Genomic DNA, 17,823 nt, shown 5'->3' on the forward strand with positions numbered 1-17,823 from the left:
CAAGTGAACAATCCCTATTACTTTTAAAAGTGGAACGCAAGTAAAAAAACAAGTTTCGTTTTTGACAGCCGCCATAGAGAATAGAAAGTGTTACTCTATGACCCGTCAAGTGAAATTTTACTTTATGGTTTTTTAATCACATCGCCGTATTTTACTAGAGGCATAGTGACGGAAAATTACCCGTAGTTTAACCGCTTTTAAAGTAAACCCGCTTTTATACGAAAGCCGTTTTTATCATAGAAATAGTTGTTTGATGCTGTTATTTGTCACTGTCTGAACTTAGGTTAGATTTGATCCAAAATGTTGTTTTAAAATTTTGTATATAAACTAGCTGACCCGGCAAACATTTTTTGCCATAAAAATTAAATAAAAAAACATTGTCCAGCGGACAAAATTGTCAATCTAAACCATTCTCAGATCCCCTTGAACACACACACACAAAAATTTCATGAAAATCGGTCCAGTCGTTTAAGAGAAGTTCAGTGACATACACACTTATCTACAGAAGAATTAACATGCAATCAAATAAAACTTTTGTATGGGTTACGAGAATTAAAACGACGAAAATGTAAACAGTTTTATGCTCACGACTGCACAATATTTGATAAGATTTATAAAAACACAAAATTTTATAAAAAGCAAGCTTTTGCAAATCGTTTTCGTGGTTAGGACATGACGTAGAGACAGACAGACAGAGATACTTTTGCATTTGTAATATAAAGTATAGAAACAAGGCATTAATTAAAGTATTAAAATAACGCAACGACTAAAGTCTACCATAATACAAGTTTGATCAACTTAACATAAATCATATAGGTATTGCAGATTTTAACCTCCGAAGGTAATTTTGCAATAAATTAAAATTGTGACCTTACACGTCTGTTAAAATTATGGAGAAACCTTTGGTCAAAATTGAGACGAATAATTTTTTTTCATGACGGAGAAATCATCTCATATCATAATGATATAAAAATAATAAAGATCCGATTATTCTCGCCATTTAATTATCATTATTACGTTATTTAACAAACAAACTGCTATGCATACGATAGTATTCAATTTTGTATACAGGGTGTCCCAAAACTCAACGATAATCCGAGACAGGATGAAAGGCCAAGTCATACCGGTTCTAGGAAAAATAAAAAAAAATCCATATCACTTAGTTCAGCAATAATAGACATTTTTCAAAAAAGTTAAAATTCCACACCCTTGGTCGCATTTTCAAGTCCTGTGATCACCAATGTCACAATTTCGCTGCGTTTTTTTTTATTTCGTGATCTTTATTAAATATGCTATTAATCGTAAAACAAATTAATGCACAAAACATTGTTAATTTTCTAAAAAAAGTTAAGTTTTAGTGAGTCATGGTTCACAAAAATATCGTTAGTTAACTTTGACGCTTCATATTGAAAAAAAAATGTACTACACTACCCTTGGCAAGTTATTTCAAAAGTTGGCGCATTTAATCAAGATTACAAAATGGTGCAACACTTGCCACTTTTCTTGCCAATAAAAATGTTATTTTTATTTGAACGAAGCATGTCCTTACTGATGGATCGGACGCAGTGGTTGAATTTTATGGCCTCATCGCTCCCCCGATCTAAACCCAGAGATATTTTTGACTGGAAATGCATAAAAGAGAAAGTCTATTCGAAATAAATACAAAATCTATCAGATCTTCGCCAGAAAATTGACACAGCGTCAGAAGAAATAATACCAAGGAATTTTGCACAACTGGTGAAAAGGTCTATTTAAGGCGTTGCAGAGCCTGTATTCGTGCCAGAGGAAAGCAATTATTTTTAGTAAAGAGGTAATTGAGTTAGTCCATAACCAATATTTAATGTAATAAACATAATAGGTATGAATAATTAAAAAAAAAATGAACGACCCATGGTTCTTATTTAATTTTTCTCCATAAACTAAAGTAATTCCGAATTGTTTTCCTCTAGCACGAAAACAGGCTCTGCAACGCCTTAAAAAGACCTTTTCACCAGTTGTGCAAATTCCTTGGTATTATTTCTTCTGACGCTGTGTCAATTTTCTGGCGAAGTTCTGATAGATTTTGTATTTATTTCGAATAGACTTTCTCTTTTATGCATTCCTAGTCAAAAATATCTCTGGGTTTAGATCGGGGGAGCGATGAGGCCATAAAATTCAACCACTGCGTCCGATCCATCTGTGAGGACATGCTTCGTTCAAATAAAAATAACATTTTTATTGGCAAGAAAAGTGGCAAGTGTTGCACCATTTTGTAATCTTGATTAAATGCGCCAACTTTTGAAATAACTTGCCAAGGGTAGTGTAGTACATTTTTTTTTCAATATGAAGCGTCAAAGTTACCTAACGATATTTTTGTGAACCATGACTCACTAAAACTTAACTTTTTTTAGAAAATTAACAATGTTTTGTGCATTAATTTGTTTTACGATTAATAGCATATTTAATAAAGATCACGAAATAAAAAAAAACGCAGCGAAATTGTGACATTGGTGATCACAGGACTTGAAAATGCGACCAAGGGTGTGGAATTTTAACTTTTTTGAAAAATGTCTATTATTGCTGAACTAAGTGATATGGATTTTTTTTTTATTTTTCCTAGAACCGGTATGACTTGGCCTTTCATCCTGTCTCGGATTATCGTTGAGTTTTGGGACACCCTGTATACTTACTAGTTAGATTCATAAAAAATATCGCGACGAATTGAGAACCTCCTCATTTTTTTTGAAGTCGGTTAAAAAGCTACGTAAACTTCGGAAAAGATGCGACATTTAGCCTCGTTTTAAATCGATGTATGTATTTGTGATTAACAAGTACTTTGATTTTTTTTAAATACGGGGCTTTTTGTAAACCACTAAAAACCTTGCAGGACTAGATAGATATGATAACAATCTTAACAAACTTGACTGACCCTGTGGCGCAGTGGTTTAGCTAGCGCCGCTACCATTGCGTCGGGAGGTCGTGAGCTCGATTCCCACACGGAACAACTATTTGTGCGATCCACAAATAATTTTATCGGGTCTTGTTGTACTTTGTGTCCGTTGTTCGTATGTTTGTTAAAGTCCCCGCGACACAAGAGCAATCATAAGTGCGGGAGTCGTCTTTTTCAAAAAAAAGAAAGAAGGAAGGTTATAATCTTCTTCACTACATTTTACCTCGTATTAAAAACATCAAATCCTCTTTGTTATTTAAACATCATACACGAACATATTTATGCCCATAACTGTACAACACCTTCACTACCATTTTCATCAACCACAAAAAAGTAAGCTTAAATTTTTTCTCGTTCAACAAACAGGTATCGAATACCGGTCCTGCATATGGCAGGCAGTCAGCCTTGACTTGCGCCGAACCGATCTGAACCTTGTTGTATTAATAGCCCTGCACCAGTCAGTTTTCTTGGAAATTTGAAGGAAATTTATGTCAAGTGAATGGCGATTTTAATTGATGGTTTTAAGAACTGTATAAGGGGTTGTGTTGCTGATAATATTATGACATAATATAAAGATGCTACATCTTTTCGTGTTGCAGACTGTAGCACGAGCCAAATAACTTTTTGCCTCTAAAAATATAATAATAAAAATAAGAAATTCAGAGAGGACTCTAAATTCTATATACCAGCGCTTCTCCACCATTTTCTAGGAGTCCGTGGACTGGGGGCCCCTAGGAAATCAAATAACAATTTCTAAAATAATTCATAAACTAAATAATACATCTACGCACTTAATTCATTTCTGTCCTATTGCAAGCAAAGTTGCGCTAACAAATATACTAATACAAAATCTCAGCAACTTAGTCTTCTTCTTCTTATCGTATGGTTAGTGGTCAACCTAGTGTCAAAGTTGTTCAAGCCGCCCGAAGGCCTTTGACGTGGCTTAACAACTTAGTTACACACGGTAATTATAAATAGCTGTATCTGCGTTCAATTCAGGTTAAGTGCAATTTTAACATTTATGTAAGGGCTCTTTCAATTTAGCCGTATCGTGTCGGACCGCAGCAGTGCCGAAACGGTGCGTTTGTCGTACGGTGCACGGACGGTCATTTGTTTTCATACAAATCGCACGGTGCAGCAACAGTGCGGTGTCGGTACCGAGAACGCACGACGACAGGACGCCAACGTCGCAAGCTCCACGTGTTCATTTCGCTGTTGAATAGTGCGGTGACTAAACGTGACAGCTAATTTCATTGAATTTTCATGTTTATTATTTGCTTAAAATGGATGATATAGACGTGGAAGAATTTATAAATGAAATTTGACTTCTAACTAATTCAAGTAATTCGTAGAAACATTCTCTTGACATTCTTAAGTAATTAAAAAATTTGCTTGGGTCTTGTTTTAACCTAGGATAAAGAATATGGAAATCACCAAAATTACATGTTAATGAAAACATCGGTAGTGTTCTTTTACGGGCGCGGCGTTTTTGTTTCTGTTTGATATTTTTTAACAGGAGCACTAACAGTGTTGTTTCTTCGTCAGAGTCCATGGCTACACTGCTGTCACATGAATTTAAAACAACACTAACATACAAACGCACGGCAGTCAGATACGCTTTCAATTTAGGCGTTTGGTGTCGGACGGCTAACGTACCGCAGCGGTACGGCAGCGGGCTATAACCAGCGGCACGGTTAACGTGCGGCAGCCGTACGACACGAAACGTCTAAATTGAAAGAGCCCTAACCATATAATCAGCTACAAATTAAAGTAGTAAATACATAATTGGCGCAATAGTTTTATGAAGGACGTAACACTTCACTTCTATATAAATAGCCCTGAATGAAACAAGTTAACAAAACACAAAGTTAAATCCTACTAATATTATAAATGCAAAAGTTTGTGAGTATGTATGTTTGTAGATATGTATGTATGTTTGTTACGCTTTCACGCAAATACTACTAACTGAATCAATTACGATGAAATTTAGTATATAGGTAGCTGAAGACCCAGAATAACACATAGGCTTTTTATCCCGGAGTTCCCGAGAGATCGGGATTTACACGGGAAGAGTTTCCACGCGGACGAAGTCGCGGGCGGCTTCTAGTGCATTATAATTTCGTTACTTTCTGCAGGCGACTTCGACTAGGTAATAAGTTTCCTAGGGTACTCTGTGTTAATCCAGGTAATAGACTGAAACCACAAAATTGGTGCTGAAAAACGAATGCTCCTTATCACATTTAAATAAATGCTTCTAACTAAAATTAAGGACCGCCTCTCGGCAACGTGCTATGAACGTGTATCGAGCTACTTTGGTCACTTAACGAGACTTATAACTAAAAAAAAAATATTATTGAAGTATTTGCCGACTGCCTGACTTTAATCCTTCTTAGGAATGTAGCGTACTTGATATGATAAATGCTTACTAAATAAATAGCAAGTTATTTTTATTAACGGAAATGGAGATTAATCTAAAACTTCACTATGTATTACCAGGGAGAACGGGGGTTTAAAATAGCGCCCATAAAACCTTTTCCCACTAACATACAACTAAACATTTTATTGGTTTACGAAATTTTCTATCAAAGAACGTAAGTACTCTGATGAACAGTTCATCATTCAAGTCAGGTGTACAATTCATTCTAACAAGTAACGAGCGGTGTCATCATGACCATCATTATATACGAAGGTCGATCGATAATCCCACCTTATAATTTCTATACACGCTTTTATACTATGAAAAGAAACAGATGCTTTTTATGACGCCACCTTTTTGTAGAAGGTTAAAGGTTATACAATAACTTTTTTCTTTTTTTTTTTTTTTTAATTTTTTACTTTATAGTGAAAATTTTCAATTTTTTTTACTTTTTTCTGTAGGTACTTATACGAAATGAGTTTATGTTTCTCCGTTTATGTTAGACCTATGTATTAAAATGCAAGCCTTTTGTCATTTTAAATACATCTTGGCTGATCTTGGCTATTGCAAACAATATTTTAACAAAATAAATATGAATCAGGAGACACAAAATGGATCAAATCCGATTTCCGATTTTATTATTTAAGTAGATACATAACATTTTGAAAAATTGCCTCTAAACGTATTTATGAAATGTTGTAATTTGACAAAATTTACGAAGGTGCGTTTAATTTGACCTACCTCAATGTGAGACATAAAATCTGTCTTTCAACTAAGCAATGAATGACATTGTACAGCCATTGTGTATGTTTACTAAACACAATCATTGTGTTCTAGAACAACTTTATTGTTGGTATACAATTAGCGTCTACATGATAACAGTAGCTCGTAGAAACTAGTAGCGAGCGTACAATATCGAAAATATATCTATACATAGAGTCTAAGAAAATGATAAAAGTTGATAAACCACATTACTGCTTTTCCACAATTTTCGTTTCGCAGCCATTCACTTTTTACTTTCTTCCGCATTCGGTCAAAAACTAGCAAAAAGTCTGACTCTTCAGGAGTATTTTAAAGACTGGCAGTCAAAAAAGTACATGAATTCCACACAATGCCTGGTCTGAATTAAGCTCCAAGCCATTTGAAGCCCAAAACCGTTTGGTCGATAAGTGTTAAATTCACGAAAAACATTCAAATTAAACCAAAATGCTGGATTGGCCAGTGCCTTTCTAAGAGTATGAGAATACCCGTGTTTTATCTCTTCTATCTGTCTTAAGAGAACAATTATTATTTCCCTAACTAATTCATTAAGAAGTTCTTTAAACTAAGGACAAAACGAGGTGAAAAGGTCATTGCTTAATTAATCGTTTTAAACAAAAACCTTTTAAACAATAGGTAATTCATTAATTGTGTACACATTTAAGTGTTTCTTAAGTTATTTTTAAGTTTATTGACACGAGTCAAAAATAGTTGCCACACTAAAAAAATACGTAAGTACAGCTAAATGTTTCTTTTTCCGAATTTTGAATTAAAAAATCTATGGCTACATTTTCACAAATCTCTTGTGTCACTTAGGTGTGTGAAAAATAGATGCTGGCCGATTCTCAGACCTAGTCAATATGCTCACAAAATTTCATGAGAATCGGTCAAGCCGTTTCGGAGGAGTATGGCAACGAAAACTGTGACGCGAGAATTTTATATATTAGATGTTATAAAAGTTAAAGACACTGTCTACAGTTTCACAGCAATATTGCTGAACCAATAAAGATATTAGATTTGATCTTCCACGTTCTTCCAAAATTATGCACTATTTACTTACAAACAACTACTACATAAATAATTGTTTAATGTTTCGACCAAAATAAGTATAAATAAGAGTCGCTCCATGTAAAACATTGGTATTCAGTATTCAGTATTCACTGCTAGGCTGATATATAACCCGGAAATAAATCCTAAAATTTCCCAATTAATATATCATACCTCTATCGAGTTATCGACGCAACATAAGGCAAAGATCTTCCCCAACGCTTTTATCAATCTCAATCTCCATCCACTTCCTTCCATTCAAAGGAATGAATGCAACAGAATCTTACACAATAAACGAGAATGCACTCGAGAGCAGTGATTACCGTCACGTAATCATTATCTGATGCCGTCTGATTGTCGTGACGTAACGCGGCGCCGACCGCTCCGTAATGAAAGGGAACACGCCGAACGATTTCAGTGAAATGTGTTATATTCAGTGCGGTTTTTTGTTCAACCAATTATTAATAAAGAATGCCAGTTTTTGGACAAATTAAACATTTTATAGGCCTGTTGTTCCTATAGTCTGAGGATTTTTTGGCAACTCCCATCCTAATAAGAATGAGTTAAGAAATATTTTTATTTCTAGCTGACCTCTATTCTACTCTGAATCTGTTGCTGCGGAAGTTGATGAAGGACTATCATGACTTGCAAGAAGTCGACGACTGACGGCTTGACAATTCGATCCTTAAGGTGACCTCAATAACCAAATTTGGGTTATCTGGAGTCTGGACAAACATTGAATATTAGGCAGAAAATATGGATTTATTGGCCCAAATGAGATTCAAATCGAAGATTTTTCAATTACTAGATTTGTCCTTACGACTGGACGTATAATCTGAATATTTTCTAATTACCTATATCACAAATATTGCAGGCCTTCAACAAATCGCTGTAACAGAGCCTTCCTAAAACATTAGTATCCAAGAGACACAGCGACAATCACAAACTCTCGCCACTTTATATAATTGCAGAAACAATTTAAAAAGTAGACAATGTACTTAACTAGCTTCCTGGTACATTAAATTATAAGTTAAATATAAAATTATGCTTATTTTGCTGTAATAGTTGTTTTCAAACACGAAGAAACCACGTAACCACAAAATAAATGATGATCGCCGCGGTGGAGGGAAACCACAGAATTTGACGTCTTAAGAGTCCGTGGTGGGAAAATTGTAACTTTTGCATCATTTTATAGTTGAAGTATGTTATTTTGTGTTTAAATCTTTTTGAAATTCGTCTGTTGTTTTAAAGGGAGAAGAATGAACAATGAAAAGAATAAGCTTGTAAAAAAACCTTTCCTCTACACAAAAAAGCTCGATATTTGGCTACCTCACGAGCTCACTGAAAGAAACCTAATGAACCGTGTACTCATTTGTGATTCTTGAAGCCAAAGAGATTTTTTTACAAGTTCATACATACTATAATGCGAAAATACTTTTTCCGCGACCTAATATAAATAAATATATCGTCGAATATTAGTTACTCTCAGTTTTAAGGAGTCTATCCTTTCCTTAGTTATTATTATCAAACATTTTACTTCGGACTGTGCTACAAATAACTTCCTCGTTTAAAATCGAGCCAAATATTTTATGGCACAGTTATTTAAAACTAGCCCTTGTTCTTCTTCTTTACTCATATTTGGACATTTTGACACAAGGGCGACCAGTAACAGTAAAATACCCGCCATTCATGTTTCCATAGCCTCCACTGACCCTATATGGACACAGCAAGGTTGACATTGCAGGCAGAAGCAGCAATTATTCAAAAAAATAAAATACAGTAGTGGCCTGAAAATCAGCACACAGAAATGGTCGTAATTGTGGACTCAAGGTCTAACCCACTCTAATTTTGAGGGTAGACCCAGCAGTAAGGCCCGCCTAAAGTCACAATTTTCTTCCATAAGTACAGACACACCAAAGAACTTCACTTGATATGATCCTCTCAAACTGTCCTTGTTTCATTCACATCCATACATATACCACGCCACTACCACTGAGTCTGGAGGTCGCGGGTTCGATTCTCACACGCACTCATTATTTGTGCGATCCACAAATAATTGTTTCGGGTCTGGTTGTACTTTGTGTCCGCTGTTTGTATGTTTGTAAAAGTCCCCGCGACACGAGAGCAATTCCTAGTGCGGGAGTTGTCTTTTTTAAATTTAAATAAGACAATTTTTTGGAAGACATCACCGATATGATGTATGTCTTTCTAGTAATCTTAACTTTTATTACAATACCGTAATGAAGTTCAGGCCAATCGTCTCGCTGAACAAAACAGGTTAAACTCGATGTTTCAGTTAGTGGAACTGGTTGCAACCACTTTCAATTTTAACGTGTTGCTGATGCGACGATACTTTTACAATACGAGAGTTTAGAAATGTATTCAGAGCTGTAAAACTATTTATAGAAATGTTTATGTTATTTATACAGTTTTAATTAACTATTTTTACTAGTGATCGCCCAGTAGTCGAAATTCGAGTCTATGAATGTAAATTGTAAGTTTTTAAATATTTTTTTTAGTTTAGTGAGACCACAGTAAACATATAAAGCAGTACTCTATGTCTTTCTCAGTGCTCTATGTATATAGACAAATTTCAAATGTATGGTAGTATGTGTTATGTTTTATTTACTTATTTAATGTACTTTATAAGCATTATTATTAAAATATATCAGCGTTCTGCTCTCCTCCTACACATAAACGATAAGTGTGTCAAATTTTATCCTCCTGCGTTCGCGCAATTTTCGTATAAAGGGGCCAGTTTTTGTCATAACTAAAGTTGAGTAGCTAAGCTCGCAGATCTATATTAACCTTATCAAGTTAAAGGTCTTCGCGGGGCTCGAACGACTTCAACCCTTGGTTGACCACTAACCAATGAATGTATGACCAAATTCTGTAGTATTCCAGTCAATAAAACACAGTGTGTTGTCTAATATCCATGCACTTTGCACTTGCATCACTCATCTCACAATGTTTGCACTCGATGCACTGATTGCGACAGAACTTTGCAACTAACCTATGTAATGCCCGTCTCGTTTGGACATCGACTGAGTAAATAAAGGAGCAGGCTATGATAATAGTTAAGACATTACTGTCCTACTTTAGGACAACAGTCTTACCCCCGGTTTCTGAGGTACATTTAGCGGTAGTTTATATTTTCAATAGCCTTTGAACTCATATAAAAACACGCTATTGCATAGATAAACTGTATAAATGTACTCAGAAACCGGGGGTTACTCGCGTTCAATACTAACGACGTCCTCCTAACCGATTTACGACAATGGCGGCCAGATAATCTGAAACGATGTTTTGTTTTCCGCAAACGGTGTGGGACTTTGTTAGTGTCAAAGTGTGTGTATAATACAGGTACAGTCTCTATTCCTTCAGTCTTATGATCCGGTGCAACGGATAAGCACCACGAAGTTTTACGACGTCAACTTCCTAACTCCAAGCAATCACTAAGATGATTTTTCTCCAGAAAAACTGAGGAATGACCCTTGCAATTTGACATGAAGAAAAAATAGGATAGGTATTAGGTATGGATGTTTAGTCCTAATAATATGCTTTGAGATTTCCTGTAAAAAACATCATAAAGCGTTGTGTAAGCGCTGATTAAAGTTACCGAGCTACGGTCCGAGCACTAAGTCTGTGTCAATATTTAATGATTTTCAAGTAAAAACCATTGTAAGAAGAACGTCTAGTTATTAACTCATAGCGAATTGCAATCACTGTAATCAGCGGAGTTCGATGACCTTTCGGTTACATCTTTGTAGTCGTATTGTGCTATTCGATGTTTTCGTAAGCGCGAATGTGGAAAGATATTTAAAAATAACTGTATATTCTTACTTTTTCTATGCATGTTTTCAATTCCTTGGACATTAGAAATCATTTCTTCTTCATTAGAAATATGCAATTGACAAAAGTTACCTGATAGTTTTTAAACAGTTCCTTAAAGGACTTTAGGTTCCCAAGCTGCTCTTGCGCAGCATGATCATGATGAGGAGAATCCTCTGCCCAGCATTGAGACAGCAACGGATAAAATTACATGGTTTTGCAAACAAACTTATTTATAATAGTTTTCAGAACACATTTCTTATCTACTTATGGAATAGAAGTCTAGTATTTTATTTACGCTTACAGCAATGACAACCTCATGTTATAGCCACACGAAGGTAATTAACACATCAATAATTAAAAGCCTTCGGCAGTTAATTTCATCGAAATATCGACGAATTTAATTAATTCCGCCATGTTTTGTCTTTAGTATAACATCGACATTTTTATCGGAAGTTATATTTCGACGTAAATAGTAAAATATAAGATTTAAGGCCAGTTTCACAGATCACGGTTTCAGATAATTTGTCCGCTGAATAAAGTGACTGTTAACCTATCCAATACTTATTCAGAGGTCTGAGAGAGAGAGCCTGCGACCACGGCGAGTGCAACCTGCGCTAAAACATTAGGCATTTCAAGGTAAAATCCGTGCTCGCGTTAATTCCCGTATCTTATTCAGAGGTGTTGAAATCGGCCATAAGTATACCATAAACTAGTATTAAAAATGTCTCCATGTAACATTTCGAAATAACCACAAACTCCACAAGCTAAGGATTGCCGCAACAAAAAAAGACAAGGTTACCATATTGCATAAATAAATAGTTATTAACAAAAAATTAAATTAAGAGTCGGCAACTCGAGTCGTTTCGCTCTGATTACGGCGACTTATGCTGATTAGGTTAAAGACCTGTATTTTTTTAATAATAAAAAAGCTTTTAAAAGTATTCGAAAATATTTTTAGAACTGTCAAATTTCTTCTATGGTAATCGAGAAATCGTTTGGTTATTCTTGTTCACGAGTATGTTAGACCGTCTCTTTTACTCCTATTAAAATACATGAAACAAATATAACTAGGCAAGTGAAGGTTCAACGAAATACAATTGCCGTCATGTATTTGAAAAATCGATAAACAAATTACGAAGAAGACGTCACTACATTTAAAGTGGTGTTCGGAAGTCTTTCTGTCGCTACATTACATAATTAAATAACAGGGATATTATTACCTAGTTTTAAGTTTGTATCTTTAATATGTTGATGATCACACGGTGGCGAACCTATTGGCAAAAATCGAGCACGTCATTTTGAACTACTATGAGAATAATCCAACAAAAGTATAAAAGAGCCATAGCACTTTGTCCAACTCGGGTTTCGAACCCGAGACATGGCGATGTGCGTCACACTATTACCTACTCAAACCTTAAAGACAGTCCAATGCAACTAGCCAACTACCAGACCCGTCGGTAAAGCGCAAAATCTTTCATTGTCTATTTGATGTTACATGCTGAAATGTAGTATGCCTGATTTAGCCCTGGTTTCAAACTATTTCGATGTTAAATTTAATAAAAATCAGTTCAGCGGTTTATATTCCACTAGCTGACCCGCGCAACTTCGCTTGCGTCACATAAGAGAGAATGGGTCAAAATTTCACCCGATTTTGTAACATTTTTTCCTGCTGCTCTGCTCCTATTGGTCGTAGCGTGATGATATATAGCCTGCAGCCTGCCTCGATAAATAGGCTATTTAACACTGAAATAAATTTTCAAATAGTTCCTGAGATTAGCGCGTTCAAACAAACAAACAAACAAACTCTCTTCAGCTTTATAATATTTATAGTATAGATTCGTAACAATAAACTATTACTACGCACTAAACAAACTTCAATGAGGATTTCACTAAAACGTCCAAGTGCCTCTATAAAATTGAGTTAAAGCTCAGTATCGCTATAAATCTGAAGGGTTTATATCACAGAGGTCGTAAACCAAGGTTTGAGAGCCGACATTAAATTATTATACGACCGTTATTCGAATCCTTCGTCATTAGAATACTTGAACGGGCCGCAGTTGCTGCTCAAATTGTTTGTTGTAGATAACAGATATTCTAATGTGGTTTATCGATAGGTAATCCATTTTGTTCAATGGTTTCCACCTCAAAATAAAGTAAATATAGCTTTAACAAGAACTTAAACTGATTTTGCATCTGTCATCATCATGTTCCTAATGCCTTTTGTATGTGACTCCTGTGATTTCTTATGACCTTCTTATCTTTACAATTAAGGAGACGAGTATTCCAAACCCTCAATTTTAACCAAATTATTACCATAACAATATCTTCTACTAAACTCCCAAACTTGGGGACAGTTTGGGAGGTTAGTAGAAGAGTTTACGCCAAATCACCCAGGCCCTTGTCACCTTTCTGACAAATCTTTATGTCATCGATATCTATCTAAACTTAAGGATTTTCATTTAGGTGTTTGCAATAACACGGAAAAAATGGACACAATAGATATAGACAGATATAAAGTACAAATACAGTTTTAATTACAACCATAAATATCTAGGTAACTAAACTATAGTACAGTTACCCTTACTGGAGATAAGTTGTTGAGAATGGCGCTAGGTAATCCATGCATTCAGATAACCGTTAATCCCAATTACCACCGAAGGCTCAGCAAGCAAAAACCCTCAATGTCAGGATCTAACAAGTATTCCGGTATAAAAACAAAGACGAATCGCAGTCACAATGGCATTGTGAATGTTTCTCACGACACACAATGGACAATCTGGGCACTGTCGTCACCTCTTTACAGTTCCGCCGGGCGCCATATTTTTTAATCATATTTAATTGAGATGGATAGGACTAGAGCTGATTTAAACATGTTAGTAATAGATCAAGAAAAGGGGATTTTGGGAGCAGAAACGCGATTTTCTTTTAAAAAAATTCTCAATGATAGCCCGAAGAAGTTAAAATTGAAGTATCTTGGAGAGCATCTAAAGTTGTCTTGTTGTTTTAAACTAGTGCTGTGGGAATCCTGTAAACCAGGCTATAAGAATAGAGAATTACAAACTCCTGTACAGTTAGCTAGTTTCCATGAAACTAGTAGGTGGGGAGGACTTATGAGAAATTTGCCTTTAAAGCACAGAGACAAAGTTATAATGTGTTGAGTACATCTTTATCACACTTTCAAGAACTGAGTAATTATTAATAATTAAACCATTACTAAGATAATTAAATAACAATAATGCCATTACTGGTAAATTGCAGTCACAACCTTGCACTTCTGTTAAAACTGTTTAAGAAAACGTTAATCTAGTTTTCCTTAAGGCTGATATTTCCTTACGCCAGATCATGTCGAGAAGAAGGAGATTAAATGTTGCAGGCTCGATCCAATCCTCTTTTTCTAGATATCTCGAATAAGTCTTTTCGACTTTCATGCTTTTTAGTTCCCTTCCCGAAAAAATCATGCATTCTTTTTTCCTTCTTATACCGTATCCAGTAGGGGCGAATTCGCTGCGAATCGATCTGCGTTTTGAAAATATGCGCGTAGCTCACGTTCTTTGTGGAAACAAAGTTCGCACGAAATACGCGCGCAGGAATCGCAGCGTATTCACCTCTTCTGGACAAGGCCTTGACAAATTGGGCATACAATCGTTGTATTCTCCAATCATTGATGAACCCAAAATCCTATGCGTCACTACAGTAATTTGGTCAAACAATTAACGTCTAATCACTGCGTAAAAGCCTTTGACAATTACCGTGCGAGAAAGTTATGACACAATCGCTTTTACCGCCTGATACCGGCTAATGTCTATGCAAACGATGTGTCTATGGTCTGCTTTATTGCCTAGGACTGCGTATCCAAACATTTATAGTTCGGACTTGTAAAAATTCAAGGACCACCTTAATAACAGAACAGAAACAAAAATAACATAAACTTTCTCCGAACGAAATAATGCTTTAAAGAAAAAATCTGCTAAAGTTGTACACAATTCACAGTAACTCTCTATACCCTTACTCTCGATATACTTTAACCCCGGTGGGACGAATTGTCCCGACTCGGGATTGAAACCCAAGACCTCTGCGCGACAATCGCACACACTACCGACACAGAGTCGGTCATAAATAGGTGCAACGATTATGAGACTCACTTACACTTATATTATTTCAAATATCCATAAATAAACGGCTGACCGGCCGGCGGCCATACTCATAACCACTAGGGGGTCCGCAGACAGCTTGAGAAACGCTGGCCAAGCACAATGGTTAAAAAGTAGGGGGTAATGATTTTTCGCAATACCGTAATGATTGTCGCAGTACGCTGTTATTGGTGCTAATGTCTGTTTGTTTAGCTTTCGCAAACTCATTGTTGCCTATTCGTTTTGAACCGACTTTGTAAAAGTGGTATTTTTATTTACGAGTTTTGAAATAAAAATTCATGTAAAGTAATTTGATAGCACAGTTTACTGTTGACCTCTTCCCCTGATGTCCAAAAGTCATAGCTATGGTTTATGAATGAGAAGTCCAGGATTTGAATCCTATGCAATTTACTGAACTAAAAACAAGAAAGATCTACCTATTCCTGATTTAGCTTGAATTAAGAGCCTGTAGAAAATACATACATACTTATAATATGACGCTTGTTGGATTTCATACTATTTAGGTACTTATTGTGCATTTCTTTGTTCTTATGAAAATACATAGAGTAAAGACTATGTACCATAGCTAATGTGTTTGTTGACATTTACAAATAGGTATTAGTTTAGGTATAGTTGCTTGCAATAATATTTGTTATACACTTCAAACGTAATGTAGGATCAATACATAATACTGCACTTATGTAGAATATCTTATGTAAAGAGAATGCTATTAAACAGTTAAGGATAACTGTACGAAGCAACCTGGACTTAATGAACAGTTATTATTTTTAAGTAGCTAGGTCCATATTTTAAAGAAATCTAATACTTATTTACTAAGTGCTACCAGGTTTAAAAACCATAACATCATTGCTCAAAATAAGATAGAATCATGCTCATTTTAATAGAAGAATAAGCTATAGGGTTATCTCTCTCGCAATGGGAAACATCACAAGGGTGTTATAAATGTTTGGTAACAGGAAGTAACATAACTAAATTATCTGAATATTGTTTCATACAGTTTATGAATAAGGAAACACTCTTCAATTACATAATTTGCTTTACATAAGGGCAAGATAAAAAACAATTAGAAAATTATCATACACTCATCACACATTACGTTTTGATGCTAATATGGTAATCTAACAAGCAATTAAATGTAATGTTACAGTAACTTTGTAATCTACTAATCAAATGTGCATTTATATACATTTTCATTTTAATCTGTTACCTTGAAAACTTATGAGGAAAAGTTAAAGTTTTTAAGTGATTTCGGAATTCCATTTAGTTAATAATACCATAGATAAGACTGCTTTTAAATAGAGGTATTAAAAGTGATTAGATATAATTCCATTTTCAAATCAAAATTTTTTTTTATTAGGATGTTTTTTTTTTAATTTTGACAACAATAATTTAAGTGTTGTAGCTTAATATTTAATTTTGTTAGCTGGCCTTTTAAAATATCATATGTCTAAATAAATGTATAACTAAGTATGAATGAAACTATAATTATCAAATATCAGTTGCTTTTTCATATAAATAGGGAATCTGAGACTTTAATTTGGCAATAAAAGTGAAATATTATATTCTAAAGCTATCTAATGATGTCAAAACAGCCAGTTATTTATTATGCCTTGTTATTTTATGATACTTATAAGTCACAGTTCACACAGGCAAGTATCTAGGCCATTTACAATATAAACAGAACTACACATAAAGTGTCACTGTATACAAATAACTTAAAATGTATTCATATTGTATTTATTTTTTATCCAACTGGTCAACCTTGTAGCAAAGTTGTTATAAGCTGAGACAGAAATGAGGAAATCTAACATTTCATGAGTGTTAAAAAGCTATAAATTATTATTTTTATTGCATGCCTGTTGTTATTTATCTATTGAAAGGTAAAATTATTTTCTCCACTAATTAATTACAATATTGATAGTAATTACAATACTAAATTACTAAACTTTGGTTTAATTATTGCAAGGGTCCAGAAATAGATGTCAACAGGATAAAATGATAAATTATGATTATCATACTAAATTATTTAAAACATAATGTATAAACAGAAGTGTTAATAGGGGGCAATAAGTCAGTCCATTAGTCCAATGTGCACAGGTAAACAATAAAAAAAAACATTAAGAAACTCCTTGGTTACAAACCTCTTCTTACATACTAACTACATTAGACCTAATATATTCACATGCATGCCACATAATAATAGCATTCAGTTTACATCACATCTCATTTCTGGTGTCATTACAAACAGATTAACTGCAAAATATTTATGCAATAACTCGCCACAGACAAAACGCAACCAAATAATCGATATTATCAACACTAGGCTAAATAAAAAAAAAAAAAACTCACCGCTTTTCGGCAAACTCCGAATAACGTTGACTGCGGCATTGAATTTCTCTTCCAAAGACATGTTTGGCACTTTTCAAATACAAACACAAAACACCAAATAATATTATAACACGCACTTTGGACCTAGATGATAATTGGTGACTGAATAAAAAACACCGATTCACTGCACGATTAACGACATGTTTTTAACACAATCACTATCGATTAATATTCAACAGCTATCGACGATACGTGACGTATTTAAGACAGCAGTAATTTTACCGATAGAATTATTTTGTTCGTTCAAATCGGCGATAAGACGCAGAGAACCGCCTGACAACGAGACGAAATGATCGCGA

At 34.8% G+C, this 17,823-nt stretch overlaps 1 protein-coding gene across 2 annotated transcripts in view; it reads right to left on the reverse strand.

The window, feature by feature from the left end:
• The window catches only part of LOC142984671 (uncharacterized), a 35,131-nt gene extending 17,308 nt beyond the window's left edge, over positions 1–17,823 (reverse strand). For both annotated transcript variants that reach the window (XM_076132424.1, XM_076132423.1), the window contains exon 1: positions 17,486–17,823. In XM_076132424.1, coding sequence (XP_075988539.1) covers positions 17,486–17,546 — 61 coding nt within the window. In that variant the 5' untranslated portion in view covers positions 17,547–17,823. The remainder of the gene's footprint in view (positions 1–17,485) is intronic.

The sequence above is a fragment of the Anticarsia gemmatalis genome, chromosome 27 (assembly GCF_050436995.1).
Source record: "Anticarsia gemmatalis isolate Benzon Research Colony breed Stoneville strain chromosome 27, ilAntGemm2 primary, whole genome shotgun sequence".
Lineage (NCBI taxonomy): Eukaryota > Metazoa > Arthropoda > Insecta > Lepidoptera > Erebidae > Anticarsia > Anticarsia gemmatalis.